At 39.2% G+C, this 16,634-nt stretch overlaps 1 protein-coding gene across 1 annotated transcript in view; it reads right to left on the minus strand.

Moving 5' to 3' along the window:
- Positions 1 to 16,634, minus strand: part of ascc3 (activating signal cointegrator 1 complex subunit 3) — a 173,381-nt gene that overhangs the window by 41,923 nt on the left and 114,824 nt on the right. Inside the window, exons 16-25 of the mRNA XM_067602507.1 lie at positions 15,880 to 16,104; positions 14,210 to 14,329; positions 13,860 to 14,024; positions 12,361 to 12,447; positions 10,895 to 11,071; positions 8,136 to 8,361; positions 6,660 to 6,814; positions 2,686 to 2,784; positions 2,204 to 2,372; positions 333 to 553 (exon numbers count right to left, since the gene is read on the minus strand). Coding sequence (XP_067458608.1) covers positions 333 to 553; positions 2,204 to 2,372; positions 2,686 to 2,784; positions 6,660 to 6,814; positions 8,136 to 8,361; positions 10,895 to 11,071; positions 12,361 to 12,447; positions 13,860 to 14,024; positions 14,210 to 14,329; positions 15,880 to 16,104 — 1,644 coding nt within the window. The remainder of the gene's footprint in view (positions 1 to 332; positions 554 to 2,203; positions 2,373 to 2,685; positions 2,785 to 6,659; positions 6,815 to 8,135; positions 8,362 to 10,894; positions 11,072 to 12,360; positions 12,448 to 13,859; positions 14,025 to 14,209; positions 14,330 to 15,879; positions 16,105 to 16,634) is intronic.

The raw sequence follows: 16,634 nt of genomic DNA on the forward strand, positions 1-16,634 counted from the left end.
TTTTAACACCGCAGGTATCTAGAAAAGCTTATGCAACAAAAACAAAACATTTGTTAACAATAACTTATTTTACTCTCATCAATCTACACCAATGACACAAATGTCTGCAACATCAGTTCAGGATACAGCCTCACAACTTTGTATTTCTTCATTTACCCTTACATATTTACACATAATTGCTGATCAAAACATAATCTACAGTTTAGTATTACGGGTCAAATTTCTGGTGGTTCTCAGTTTCCAATGTCAGCAGCTTTTAATAATAATGTTAACCAACAGGAAAAACAGGAGCAAGTCAGTGCATTCAGTTGGAGCAGGCCTGCTAGTCTAACCTTAGAGCCTGGATACTTGTTGAAGACTCGGAACATGGCCATCTCTGCTGCGATGGTTTTTCCAGAGCCTGTTGGCGCCCCCAGCAGGACATTGGTGTCAGTGTGATACAGCGTGTGGAAGATCTGTGTCTGGATGGGGTTGAAATGAGTGAACTTGTACAGGCTCTCGTACTCCCGGTTACCCAGAGCTGTCACCGGCAACGGCTGCAGGTCCAGCAGCTCTGAGAAGGAAAGAATAATGGGAAAGATGAAACTGGATCAGTGGTCAGACGACTAAGCATTTTATATTTACAGTTATGCTGTCTCTCTTCTCAAATGCAACATATATCCCATGTTTAAGCACTCTGAAGAAGAGTATTCTGGACTTGCTGTGTTCTCCTGTTCTTCATGTGTCTCCATTTAACATCAAACGTCAGATTTATTTTTTTACATACTGTATACATGATAAAACTTGACAAACTGAGACTTTTATATAAGTGGCTGTTTTGTTAATAATCAAATGATGCTTTTCCATCAGTCTGTGATATGATCTGGTCTGTGCTGTGGGGTTTTTCCCTGATAGCTGCTGTAATTGTGCTCTTGCTGAGGGGAAATGTGGTTAGAAATAATATACCAGTTCATTTCTTACAGTCTGGAAGGAGTGAATGAAAGGAGTATGGGAGGATTACATGTGTTTGTTCTCCAGTCTACATGGGGTTTTGATGTCTCGTGAAGCTTGCACACAGCTAAGCCATTTTGTTGTGGTGAGCCGCTGTTTCAAGTTGACTGGAAGTTATTGTTAGTGTATTTTTAAAGAATACTTTTGCTTGTGCCAACTTTACATGTTGGTAAAAGAAAATTGCATATAGTAAAGCCTCCTGTGTTATATAAAAAAGATGCCTAATCCATCAGTCTATGGAAAGCCTACTCAATATCTGTGCTAGTTTAGTTTAGCTCATTTATACTACAATGAAAATTTATACTACAATGAAAATGTCTCATGTGACAAAGAAGTCACGTCAGTTTGTATTGACATCTCAACAACAGCCGGTTACTATGGCATCCAGAGTTTTGTCTGTCTGCAAGCTAGTTGCAAGTCTAATTTCAATAATATCATTTTTTGTTTTGTTTTGTTTTTTTTCCTTCTTCTCTTGCAGATGGGAACACAACAAAATTGTGAATTACAGTCATCACCTGATTCTTTCTGCTGATGCTGATTAACCTCCAGTCTGTCTCAGTCCATCATTATCTATATGTTTTTGTATGAACCTGTTTAGCTCCACCAACTTGTTTCACCATAAAAGCCATCCTGCTGATTCGCTGGGAGAAAGCTTTTAATGTGAAGCAGCAGCAACAGGAAATCTTCAGTTTGCATCAGCAGTAACTCTCTCATATGACTGAAAGCAATTAGTAAACATTAAAATGAAGGCTGTTGTCAGCAAGCGCAAACAGGAACGCAGGAGTGAAACTAAACTCCAAACCACAGAGATTCAATTAGAAGCTACAGAAACAGAGATTCTAGTCTCCAGCACAGCCATGAGGGGGAGAAAGTCATGGGTTAACGGTGATGCCAAGAAGGACAGTCATCTCCTGCTGTGAGGATGCTGTGTGATTACAGTGGACTACACTGGGCCTGTGGACATGTGGCTCCAAAGTAAATAAATGTGCAGACAGGGAAAAACAAAAAAAGAAGGACTGGAATAGTCGGCAGTAGTCAGTGTGGCTCTTAACAATGAACTGCAGCAACTGGAATCTTACAGCTGGAAACATTCAACTGTGTCAAACAATCGTGTTGGTGTTATTCTAACAGACTTAGTGTCAAGTTAAGTGTAAAGCTGTAAATTTCTGCTATCACAACACAACTTGTGAGACCTGAGTGTGAGAGTGTGTACCAGTGTGTGGGGGGTGTCTCTCAGGTAAAATGAGGTTCTGGAAGTTGATGATGCAGACGGCCTCGGCCCCAAGCCAGCGGTCAGAAACAGCCTTGATGTAATACTGGGAGGGCAACGGCTCAAAGATGGGGATGGTGAACACAATGTGCTGAGGCTCTCCTGTTACCACCTGGAGGGAGGAACACACACACACATCAATCACAGATCAATCATAATGCTCTCTTTGGGGGATATTTACTAAGGTTTAGTTGCTCTCTTCTAGGCACTAAAGAAGTAATACACCAGGAACATGTATTTTAAGGTGTTTCTGTTCAGAACTGTGGCTGGGCTCATTTACATATTTAGTCTTAGTTATTACTTCACTAAGCTGAAAAATTGTGGTGATGCAGTGATATTTTGTGACAGGCTTAGTAAAGGTTTGGGCTCTGCTTTATTGGGTTGTAAAGGAAACAGTCTAGTAATAGTGGTACCATGAAACCAACCTGTTTCTTCTGCAGGAGGAAGTACTCAGAGTGATAGATGTGATCATTGATGGGATCCTCCACCCATAACCACCATGGCTCACCCACTGACCCATGGACCTGAACCATGGAGGGAAAAAAATGTTTCAATTAGACATTTTTTAAAGCTACACACTATCTTATATTAACAATGGAAGTTGCTCGTAGGCCACTCTCGTCCACCTTGTTTCCAGCAGCAGCAACAGCAGCAGCAGGCAACTGTTTTCAGTGAAAAGGCTCTGATAAACACACGGTACAATGTACATTACCTGCTCAGCACCAAATGGTTTGTTGGTGGAGACCAAACCAGAGCTAAAAAAAATACCATTGGACTTACATTCTTCAGGTGGGTAGAAACATGACTCAAAATGAATGAACGTTGCTCTGTATGCTAGATGTGTAAATAAGCAACTGTTTGCTAACACATTAGCCATAACAACTTTATAATGATGGTATGCCAGATGATGTTTTAAACATACACTTGCAGTAGTGTTTAATTCATGAGAAGATGATTAATTTTCAGGGAAAAACAAACAGACAAGAAAACACACACAAACATGAGCAGATGTTCATTATATATACAATATAATAGAAGGTCAGCAATAAATTCTACAGTTGTGAAACTCATAATGTAAAATTTTGCTAATACTGTGTGAGAGTTGACTGTTGGGCCAATATGAGTTTGTGTCGTAGTGGTACTAGATTCCATTATATTGTTTGGCTTTTATTTTATTTCTACTTACTAGTGGTGTTACTAGTGACTTTAAAGGACAGGTTCACCATTTATCAAGTGTGTCTTAAAACAACAGTCAGGTGTCTGTATGAACAGTGAAAGAGGTTTTCCTCATTATAATCATTCCTCCTGTTCATACTGCCTATTAAAAGATTCCCTTCAAATGTGCTTTCAATGTAAGTGAGGGGGCCAAAATCCACAGTGTGTTTTTGATCACCGTCATGCTTTAGACAGCATTCAAAATGTTTAAAATACATGTTAGAAGATCAAATGGTGTTGAAAGACCAGTATGTCTTGAATACAGTTTTAAGGAACACATTTCAATGCTCACCTGACTGTTGTTTTAAGACCGACTTAAAAAATTCTGAACCTGTCCTTTAAATCATAAATATTCCAGAAATCACAAATGTCAACTGACTAATCAATACACTCAACAAATGCACAAATACTAAGACAGTTTGGCTAGGACATGATATTTTTGAGTCTAAAAAAATGAAAATATTTTGTTCACATTTGCTGGTTTTGATGTGGCATCAGAATGTGACGTGAGAAGGGTAACTATTTTAAGTACTGCATACTGCTGCAAAATATGAGCAGAATATTAGCTTTTCAATACCATAAACAAAATACTGGTTTTCAAATCTGCTATCAGTTTAAGTGTTTAATAAACAATACTGCAGGGGAATGGTGAAAAGCTTTGTACAAGTTTCATAATGAGCGAGTGTGGTCTTGTTTCCTGGGTGCCATCGGGGAGGCGGCTCATGTGTCAGTACATGTGTCCTGGCTCTGCAGCTGGATCAGGGCTAAGCCAGCCCGTGTTCCATTACCACTCTCCCATGATTAGAGCATGCATCGCTAATCGGACATAAACATTCATCTTCATATTCAGCCATGCTACAATGCGCTTCCTATTCCGGTCAGATTCCATGACAAACTCTGGACGAAGCTTCCCCTGATCCCCTCTGGCCTCTCTGCTCACTGAGGTGGGACATGCTGGCGAGGCCTAGAGGCATTCTGGATCTCAAGGACATATGGAGATTCCATGGCCATCAGAAAAACAAGGTGGGAGGAGCAGCTCTTCTTTTCTCCATTCTGAAAATGTAACCATGGCTGTATTGGTTTAGTCAATAAGTAGCATTAGTGTGAATGAGGGGGTGCTGCTCTAGAGATGTGTGTAGGAAGAGACATAACGCCAAATTCAAAAGTCCAGTCTTCCCTGGACTTTCTGACTTGCAATTCCACAGGAGAGAAAAAAAATTCATTAAAGGATTCTTTTCATTAAAGGAATAGTCCACTGAAAATCTTTGAGTAACCCCCCCTGTAGGCTTGAGGGTGGCTCTGAAACATTTGTAGCTTTCCCCTTTGTGGAGCACAGCAGCTGTCAGCTTGGATTCACGGCATAATCCACCTCTTCACTGCTGATCAGTGTGGTCGACATGTTCCAAACAAATGCTCCCTCGCCAATAAGTGGCTAAATATGCTGTTGCTTTTGTATTGCTTTTAGTCATTATTCAATCTTTTGACAAAATCTATACAAATGTCTTTTTTATATCACCTATTAACAAATTATTAGTAGTTTCAACCAAACTTGATTTTGTGTCCTTGAATAATTTTATTGCTGATCCTTCTCTACTTATATATTTACCCTCTGATTTTTGCTTCATCTTAAAATACTCTTTTAACTTCATCAGTCATCTACCCTTTAGATTTTAGTGGGGCTTCACACAGTTCATTGCATGTTGGATTTGATGATGAGTGATTGAAGCTCATCCTATTACTGTTCAAGTTCACAGTTTTCACTGAGCACTTAAATCACTATCCGGTCATGTTAAACCACTCACCTCCACTGTAGCTACTACTTGACTACATTCAAGACCTCTTGACCTCCTCTGACCCCCAGTGTGATGGGATACCTTCATTCTAAACCTTGCATCTTACACAGAATGTATGTATACTACTCCTGTAAGGACCTGTTCACCCAAATCACACAAAGAAGAGGGGTCTGGTTATCCAGACAGTTTGGCTTGATTTGTCCAGGTTTTGAGATATCAATATAATGAAGGTGAATGGAATTTCATTTACGGTTCTCAAAGTAAGGAAAAGTAATTCCAATGATCTCAATGTGAAATGTTTGTATTGGAACAACTTTCTGCCAAAAATAGCCCAGATAAACGATACTACTATTTCTATTATACACAAAAAAAGGAGCAAGAAACTGTGTGAAAATACTTGTGGGACTTTGTACACACAAACACTGAGGGCTGTTTCGCCAGTAGCTTGTGACTTGAGACAACAGAGTTTGTGCAGTGGGATTCACACTTCCACTTATTAATCTGTCTCTGTCAGCAAGAGAAGCAGGAAAAGCACAGCACAGCCCACCCTGCTGACACACTGCAGCACACTAACACACGATCACATCTGTTCCAGCCTTCAAGGCAACACACAGGTGCGCTGAAACACAGCAGCTCTGCTTCACTGTTGGCTTGGACATGTGTTGCTGAGTATATGCAGTCTAAACTGAAATAGAGCCGCACTGAGTCCCATGCTGATAAATAACTTATCAGTTTTTTAATCAATCACTGTAACTGAATGTGATTTCAGTGCTACCTCAAAGTCTCCCTAGTACATCAACTGCCTTCACACTGTCTTTGGCAAAAACTGATAATACAACAATGTGATTCGTTGTTGTTTATTACAATATGTGTTTTAATTGGAGGTACCTGTATATCTTGCAATTATAAGTTATTATACACTGTATAATTATAAAAACTTCCCTATTTATACCGTATAATCATTCAAATACAACAGCTCATACAACTGTAAACTATCAGTTGAGAAACCCAAATGTATGTTCTATCAAAATAATTCATTTTCATACTATGACATTTTTTGTGAAATAATCTGTTAAAAGCCAACAGCTCCAAAATTCCCAAATATCTGAGCATATGGTTCATATTTTTGACTCAACTGTGTAAAGCTTAAAAACATCAATAATTTGAGGGTGCTGCTGTGTGCTGGCAACAAATCAAGGAATGTATCTTTTAGTAATAGTGAACAACTGGTAGACTGACAAATGTCTCTGCAGAATGCAACATAATAAACATCCTGAAGACTGACATATACATTCCATTCAAGTTTATCATTTCAAGCTATTTCAAATACACAGAGAAGCACAGCAGCGGTGTGGCTCCTCCTCACAGTACAGTAGGTCATCCATGTTTACCTGGTCATTCCAGCGAAAGTCAGACGTGACGATAAGACGGACGCGTAGGACGGTGCGTGTGATTGGCTGGATGCTGGCCTCCATTGTGATCGCAGGGATCTGGTGGACACACTGTTTGACTGTCAACCCAATGTTTACATGGTGCAGCATGTGACCTGGGAACAACACACTTGGCGTTAACAATTCTTGTGTCACAAATACAACTCATTTGAATGTATAGAGATTAATATCAATTCCCAAATAAAAGCCAATATTCAAATAATGGCTGCCACAAACAAATAAATGTAATTCCCTAATATAGGCCAGGGGGGGCATTGAAATACCTTTATTGACTCACATGTTAAATTCAGTGTAATGCACATTTCCACAGAGTCATGTTATACTCACAAATCTGCTGCTCTCAGTTTCTATTTTTAACCAAATACAGTTTTTATTAACTACTCATGTCCAAATGCTTCTACTTTGCAGTCTTTTTGATCACTGATAAGTTTCTGTAAATGGAACTCAACACTCTCTCCAGCTGTTTCACATTTACAAAAATACTAGGAGAGAAAAGCATTATTAATGAGGTGTTGGAGGGCTTTTAATCTGTGCTTATTTGACAGTAACTTAAAAGGAAAATTATGCTATATTTCAAACTGGTGTATTTCTCATAAATATGGCCATTATGACTCTATAAGTCGTGCTAACTTTGAAATGATTAAGGTCAAATAATATTTATCTGGAAAGCTGTAGGAGACTCACACAGCTTGCCCTGATGTACACTGTTCTGCATGAGTCCTTGTTTCCCAGAATCTCTACGAGGGAAGTGGCAAGTGCAAAGTTAGCATGAGCCATATTCAAAATGGCCATATTTATGGGAAACACACCAGGATGAAATACACCAGAATTTGCTTTAACACCAAAGAAAAAAATGTCAAATTTAGTGAATGACAAGAATATTTCAGTTAAGAAGAGAAACTCGGAGCAGCAGAGAGACTTGCTGGAGAGTTTTTAATGTGAAACATCTGTGCATGAAGTATCAAGTTTCTTTGACAGTAACTTAGTGGAAGAATATTGGTGACTGAAAACTGCATTTAGAGAAATGAGTGTTGCACTGATGGAATTAGTTCTGTGGAAATGCACTTAATTTATCAAGACAACATTATCAATGCAGGAAGTGTTGAGTTTGCAAGAATAGAAAACAACAGAAGCAGATCAGAGATCAGAGAGGTCTCTTACTAAAATATGATTAAATATACTTAAACATACTGTTTTAATATATTTTAAAACAGGAACAATTTGAAATAAAAGTCTGATATAAGACTCTCTGCAGCTAAGGTACATAACGGCACTGGCCACAACTACTACTGCTGCTGAGAATTTATGGTAAACTTACACCTGACATTTGGGTGTTTTATGTGCATATTTTAACATGGTTTATTTCTACTACACTGAAATACACTATCAGTGTAGCAAGGATCTAGTTGTCTTTACCGATCTCGTCCTTTCTCATTTCCTTGAGTTTGTCCACAGTGAGCTTCTTCTCCTCCAAACGGTTCAGAACAATATGGCTCAGGTTGGGGAACTGGCGGAGAGGGTGGGCAAAGCCCCACAGCCGCTTGTCAATCACCTTACAGAGCGTGAGCAGTCGGTAGGTCATGGTTGGCCACCGCTTCCTCAGAGCAATCTCAAACAAAGCCCGGACGATCCGAGCAGCATTCTGCGAAAAGAGGCAGGACAAAGAAGCTGATTCACCATTACAGAACCCCAGCGCTACACATATTACTGGTGCATTTCTAGACTATTTCACTTTTCCCAATATATTTTTGCCTTTTTATCAGAGAGTAAGTGTTAAGAGACAGGAAACATAAAAATGAGGGGAGAGAGGGATATGACATGCAACATGGGTCCCCCAGCCAGAATTGAACCGTGGATGTTGCAGTTATGTGGTATGTGCCAAGGCACCCCACAGCCAGTGTTTTTAACGTCAAACTTTAAAGTTAGAATAAAATAAGTGAAACACATTTGTACTGCAGCAGAAGTCATTTGAAACAGCTGGATGGAACATCATGCTGTATACTGGTGATTAATCATGTGTGATCAAGAGGAGGTCTGGCTGGGTTTAGACATTCAGGTTGGCCACAGCTGTGCACTGATGGATTGCTCATGTCAGTCCTGGAGGAGAGGTCAGGTGGCAGTGTTGTTCGCTGATAGACTGCTCAAGCCTGGTCAGGCTGTGATTGTTTTGGTCAGGTGTTAATATGATCTGATTGTCTGGTGTGGTCTGAACGCACTCTGGTGGTGGATTATTGAAATCTGGCTGTGATCACTGGGTGAGACTGAGCAGTCTGGCTGGACACAGGAAGGGCTGACGTCCAGGCAGAGCAGACTGAAAAAGATTCCTGTTAATTCTTGTTCACACTTCTCTGCATCATATTAAAATACTGCCTCTACCTGCCTGCTACTATCAAGTAGTGCTGGTGCCCATCTGTTAAACATTACAACCAACTGCTACTGGCATTGCTACCTCTACTTTCTTTTAACTCCAACTTGTAAGCACTTAAACTATCCCTCTATTTTACACTGCTAATCTAACTGCAAACTAGGCAGAGTAGCTCAGACATCTTTTTTTCACATTTGTGTTGCCAAACTTCTCCTGCGGTGGTTGGGCACACTGACAATGGGACCCCTACAAGGATGATGGGGAGCTTCCAGGCCTTGCCATGACCAATCAGATGATCAGACAGGCTGTAAACAAGCCAAGGTTTATCCAGATTAGCTAGTTTGGGTAATTACTTCCTTGTTCACCTATGTTTTCTGTTCCAACTAAATTTGATTAACCTGGAGGTTTGTTTACATCTTGTCTGATCATCTGACTCTGTTGTTCAACATGAATGATGACCAACAAAAATAGAACTGTGGATTTCACTTTAAATTCTCATTTCTCCTCTACAGTCGCCATCGCAGACTTCCCAGCAGACACTCACCTGATATGAGACCTATTTAGTGCACAGAGGGAATCTGCCTGAACCATTCCACTGTTAAGTTTTTGACTACTATGGAGTCAATTACTGAGGAAAATTATGAATTTTGGATAAAAACTCATAATAGGAAGAGAGGGAGAAGCTTTAGAATGTGGAGCAATTGTAAAATAAGTGTATCTGTATGTGTCATTTTAGCTTGCAAACTCAAGTTGGATAAAAAAGGTGACAAATCTGAAAACGGCTTTGTGTCGGATTTTACACAGAAAACAGTAGGTGAGGGTGTTTTGATGAACTGGACGGGTAGGGTTGTATACATCAACCGCAGGCGCTAGCATGGCTAACTGGCTAACTACAGCAGTCCAGTTGATTCATAGTTGATTTATACAGCATTTTATCAACCATTTTACTGTCATTAACATCTATTACTGTAATGCACTTACCAAGCAGCATCTCTTGTTCTCTGCTGCTTGTATTATTTTGCTGTGCGGTTATAAAACAACAATATTAACAAACAATATTTTCCGAATTAGAAGTCAATCCCATCCTCTTTCCCAAATGGACATTGGAGAGCTTTGAAATTTTGCGAGTCAAAGTACAATCAGATTGAACTCCAGAGGCCAATCGATTCATGACTGGAAACAAATGTGTCTTGCAACTATCCACAGACAAATGAATGTGAAGTGAAATCCAGACTAATTGCATCATAAGGACGAGGTAATGGTACTGTAACTCAGTTAAACGGCAACATTTAAAGTTACAGCAACCGAAAACAGTTGCACTCGTGGTCAAACAGGATCCTGCATCAAGTGTAGATGTATCTGATTTGCCCAGACTGAGCTAAATACTGAGCTATCTTATTCCTTCCTTCCTCAAGAGCATGGGAGTTGCTGTGGTTGGCTGAACACCCAGACTCTTCAGAAAGGGTTGGTCAGTTAACTTGTATGTTTATTTATAAAATTTTATTTCAGCGCTCACTGGTACCAAGACGTACCGTATTTTTTCAAAAATAATTCAAGCATTCATTCATAATCTATTAGACAGTCTGAATATCTTCATCTTCCTTGTTCTCCATGTTCCAGTAGTGTGGCTAAATTTTCATTTAGATACAAAGGCACCATTTTGTCACACTCAAACCAATCGGCATCTACCACGGCTCGAAGCTGAAGCCAATGTGGTATTTGTTGTGGGGTTCAGAGCCTCTATTAGATGTATAACTTAACATTTATCTATCCATCGCTGTCCATGTGTGCATGTTGTTTCTGTCCTCACCTGCGCCACATAAGACAGGTCTGAGATGAGAGAGAAGCTGTCAACCTCTCCTCGGCCGATGTATGTCTGCAGCAGAATGTTGACCTTGCCGTAGCCGTTCTCCACCCCGCCTGCAGCAGGCAGCTCACAGTAGTTACACAGCAACTGATCCAGCTCCTCCATCTCCTCATCACGTACCTGAAACATATATCAGACACATGATAACTTATTGTTTTCATGTCATATTTTCAGTTTTTAGTTAATAATTACCATTGATACCAGTTAAAAGGCAGGCCCAATTTAGGGCACTTTTAAGGGCTGATAGATATTTTAGACCTAGACAGAGCAGATGTAGGAATGCTGGCATTTCCTGACTTAACAGAAACATGAAGTTGTGTGACATCTGCATAGCAGTGAAAAGCAATGTTATGATGATGCACATGATTTGGCCAAATGAAAGCAGTACATGCAAAATAAAGGGGACCTAAAACACAGCCTTGAGATATTCCACTATTCAGAAAGGCAGAAGATATAAAATTACCCATAGCAAGAGTAGACTGTATGCTATGAAGGTAACAAATAAACCGTGTCTGCAACTTAAACAGTGTTTCTTGGGTAACAGATTAAGATATACTGTATCAAAAGCAGAACTTAAGTCAAGTAAAATCAGAGCAGACCAGTTCACCAGACCATTGGTTATTCGTTGAGCAGTGTCAGTGCTATGCTTTGTTTGAAAGCTGAATGGAACTTTTCATGTAAGCAGTTATTTATATACAAGATTTTCTAAAATCTTTGTTTGAAGCAAAGATTAAGAAATCAGTTTATAATTGGCTAAGCCCTACCCGTCTTTGTTACTGTTGCTATGCCTGTCCAGCTTTGCACTCCAGCACTGTGCATATGCAGGCATAGGGTGGCAGATTTACTTTTATTTATAAATGTATTTATTCTCAGTTATTTTTGAAAAAGCAAGTCCTTGGTATCTGACAGAAGCAGACAAAAGCAGGCGTCCTATTTGTTAATCAGCTAACACTGATTTTCAAAAGGGAAACTGATGAAAGGCAAACTTTTACTTACTAAATTAGTTAGCAATTTCAACTCTAAGAGTTTGTGGCTGGCTAACTTATTTTTAAGAACAAAGTAAAATATTTTTAAAAATGCACTTAATGACGACATACATGATATTATGCTAAAAAACCTACAGCCTCCAGACCTCAGGCAAAACGTCAGCATTCTCACCATGATCCATATAGAATACATGGAAATAAAGCAGCAGCATTGTTCTTGTATTACAGGTGAGCTACTCAGCCCAGTATGATCAGAATAGATAGAGATTGTTATGTTGTTTAAACGTGGCTCTGCTGTGATGCTTACAACACATTTGGACAAGACATACAAAGGATAGATTTAAGCTATTGTTAGATTTTCAGACTAGATGTTGATATGATGTTGACAGCCTTAGCAGTAGATTATGTTTGATGCCCTCTCACCTTGAGCTGTTCAAACTCCTCTGCCTTAGACACAATACTGAGGATGTCCGCTTCTGTTCGCTGGGAGTTGAAAAGTTCATTGAACGTCTTCACAGGTGGAGGGAGAAGAAATATAAGTGGTTAATGTAAAAAAGTTTTGATAATGACAAGTCGTTCTGTCTCATACAGTGATACATGTTAAATAGGGTGTAAATGCACAAGAATTTAGCACTATAACTCAGATACATGTGGCAACACACATAAGGTGATCACATTTATAAGGTTACAGTGTGATAAAAGAACTACATGGAAAAATACACTTACATCCATATCCACAGTATTTAACCACATACTAGTCTAACCAACAGGAGAAGGTCAGTATGAGAGATTTTGATCCAAGCAAACTTAATCTATAATACAGCTACTTCTGATCCAATTTTATCTGCATCAGACACAGTACATCTGAGTAACACTGCATGAGGAGCAGTGTCATAGATACCAATCATTCGTTTTTCCTCATAAGGGTTAGAATGGATGACATTCAAAATAATTAATAATCATAATTCTGGGTCTGTTAGTCCCAGACTGTTAGTGGGAGTACCAGCCCAGAAGGGTCTACTGACCAAACCTTAATGAATGCTTTGATATCATCATGTAGAGTGTAGGTCAGTTTCTCCAAAGGTAATATTATTAACACTCCATACAATGATCCATCTTAAACAATCAAAAAATTGAGAATGGTCTTTCTTGACAGTTTTGCATTATGTATATTTTTTGCATCATCCATATTTGTCGCTGATATATATGGAAGGGCTGAAAACTTTAAATCTTATGCAATCAAGGTGATCACTATATATTTGACTTTTCTCCAAAATGCCTGTATCCTTGCACATTTCCAAAACATGTGTGCATACGTACCAATTTCTGTGCTACATCTAATACTTCCTCTAAATAACAGTCTATATTGCAACCTGTGTAGTCATTTAAATGAATAGTGAGTGATCCTATCTATTATCTTCTATATGATGTACTGCAAGAGTCTGCCATTGTCTTCTATAATGTAACCTGTATCATCAGCAAATTGTAAACAGAGGAGAGAAAGGAATCTATCTGGCATTGCCTGTGTAAGAATTTCCTGCTTGTATGATTTTTGGAATAAAATGTTGTATTTGTAAGTAGAGATTGCTGTAATGAATACATATTCTTCGTGCTTCTTTCTCACAGAGTTTGACAAGCTCCTGTAATCCCCTTTCCTGCAATAATTGGATTCTGAACTGGCTTTTCTCTATTATGTTGAGAGACTTTCAACACTACACAGATTAGCCAGTGTGACATACAGTATACTGTTATGTTACCTATTGTAATAAAACATCACTCATAGTGGAACTGGGAGTTAGTTTTTAAAAGTCTTGACATTTTAAGTATAACTTAAGTATCAGCTTAGAATAATGTTTATGGGTCTAACACTGAGAAACTCCGGCTGAATAAGTGTTCCAGTGATGTGGTGCAACCCTGCCTACCTCTATGGTGTTGTATCTGATGTAGAAGTGGCTAGAGGTCCTGCCCAGGTCAGTGGAGGCAAAGTAGCCAGTGCGCTCCTCAAAGCGGATCATCCTGGCCTTGTCCAACTTCCTGCCTGACTCCACCACCAGCTCCTTCCTGTACAGCTCTAAAGAGGGATCCATCTGAAAAATTTGATATCTTTTGTTTGAATCCACAAATTACATTCAACCACACAGGATTCAAATGTTTATTATGTATTTGTTTCTACTGTTACAAATGTACACACTCAAAAAATCCTGACCAGATTTTTGCTTAAGGTAAGAAAATTAGACATACAGAATAAAAGAGATAACACTAGACCACCAACCTGAAAAGCCTTGTGGTTGATGCCATATACCAGTGGGTTGGCCCTCATACGAACGTAGAGGTAAGTATAACTGAGCCACTTCACTGCCTCCTCCACGTTGGTGACTGTGCCCAGAGCAATCTGCAGCAGCAGGAGAGAGAAACACTCCTCAGACACTGTCACTAGCATCACTGGTCTCTGTCTCCATCTAGTGGACACTTGATAAACCTGCAGCCTAAAAACAAAACATCTACTACACTGCCAGACGTCTTAACAGTACAACACACTTTGGACCGCAATGTTAACAGGCATAAACATTACATTTATTTCATGTTATTTATTACTTGTATGTTTATTTATTTTCTTTCTTTTTTCTGGTATACAGGTAGCAAATGCTTTTCTGCTCTTTGTTGATTTACAGAATGAGTCCTTCAGATCACACACATCAGCAGATTTCACTTATGAATAAAACAAAAATGATCATGAGGTGAGACTTACTTTTTCAATTACCATTCGAGTGCCACTCTTTTTCAAAGTCCACAGACCTCGTATTGTGTCAAAATATATCCCAAAGTTTATCTGAAGCTCCAAACAGTTGCAGGGGAAGCTCAATAAATGGAAGTGAAAAACTATTACATTAGTTATTACATTAGTTATTAAAAGGAGATTGCATAGAATAGCCTAAATGTGTGTGATTTGGTTAAAAAGATAGTTCAGAGATACAGTAGTTTGGGGGAATTTTACTGTTTTTCCCATCTTCTCAGAATCAGAAGGCATTTATTTGTATAAATGCCTTGAGACAGACATTTTTTATGTATTTGGTGTAGTCTGAAGTATGTGGAAGAGCAATATCAGGCTATTTTGGCTCAATTGTTGAGTGTCTATGGGATCAAATAACATAATCATGATCCCATAGGCATCTAGGAATTGAGTGAAACTAAGCAAGTAAACTGGGGGGAGGGGGGTTGAGAGGGTGCCTTTTCCCAAGATTTGTCTGAAGGGAGGCCCACAGTCTCAGACTTTGAAAACCACTGAGTTAGACGAATTAAGCGGAAATCTTCCAAAGTTACAGTCTTTTTAGTACAAATTTCCCTCTTTTTGTTACTGGAAACACTGTCCAGGGAAACAAAAAGGAATTTTGTACTTAACAGACAGAAGATATCCACTTGATTTGTCTCAGACTGCTGAAGACTCATATTAGCTTAAAATAAACTTTGGAATACATATTTACACAACACTAAAACTGTGGATTCCTCCATCACTTTACATTGAAAGTGAATAATGAAGGAATCTCTTAATGTCCGGTATGAACAGGAGGAATGATTACAGTAAGAAAAACCTGTATCATCTTTCATATGGCCAACTGAGATTTGGAAAATTGTGAATCGATCCTTAAATCAGGGATAGACAGCAATGCAGAATGCTCTGGGACATTTTCTCACACATAGGTCTTCATTTCACAGTGAACTTCTGTAATTAAGTAACCACCTATATCATACAGGATGATGAAACCTGTTGAAACTTGCTCCAGTTAAGTCAGTCAAGATTTGACTGAATTTTGTTTCACTTCCTGATGCAGAAAAAGCTAACAGTTAAAAAAATACATTCACATCTTTCTTTTCCACGAATGCCTTTATGTTGTTTATGAATAAGTTTTTCCAAAGGACTGAGTGAGACTGAGTGAGACTGACCTCAGCGTTCAGGTTGTCTGCCAGGCTGTCCAGGAACTGACTCTCGATAGGGTTCTGCTGGGTGAGCAGGGTCAGGTAATGACTCAGCTTGTCATGGGTGGTGATGATGGTGCCCTCACCGTACTTGTCGAACTGGGGACGACCTGCACGTCCAAAGATCTGCATGACGTCCAGGATGCCCAGATCCACCAGGGCACCGCGCTTGGCATCATAGATCTGTGTGCCCTGTCACACACAAAATAAAAAATGCATTCAAGGACTGGAAACATGCAAGTGAAAACATTTTTGTGAATACCTGATTGTGTTCAAATAACAAGCAGCTTGTTTTAGATGTATGTAGAGTAAAAGTTACAAAGTCACTGTTACACATGGCATTTCCCCTGCAGTCCAATATCGATGAAAGAGCTCAGTAATTGATATGTAAACCATTTATAGACAATGTTATGACATTTTAAGTTAAATCCATTCAACATTTTATCTGTCATCCAAAAAAAAAATAGTTTTTCGATATTCACTTTATAATGACATGCATGGTCATAATGGTAAATGGACTGCATTTATACAGCGCCTTTCTAGTCTACTGACCACTCAAAGCGCTTTACACTACATACCACATTCACCCATTCACACACACACTCACACACTGATGGCACAGCCTTCGGGAGCAGTTTGGGATTCAGTATCATGCCCAAGGACACTTTGACATGTGGACTAGAGGAGCCAGGGATCGAACCACCGATCTTCTGATTGGTGGA

Source organism: Thunnus thynnus, chromosome 10 (assembly GCF_963924715.1).
Source record: "Thunnus thynnus chromosome 10, fThuThy2.1, whole genome shotgun sequence".
Taxonomy (NCBI): domain Eukaryota; kingdom Metazoa; phylum Chordata; class Actinopteri; order Scombriformes; family Scombridae; genus Thunnus; species Thunnus thynnus.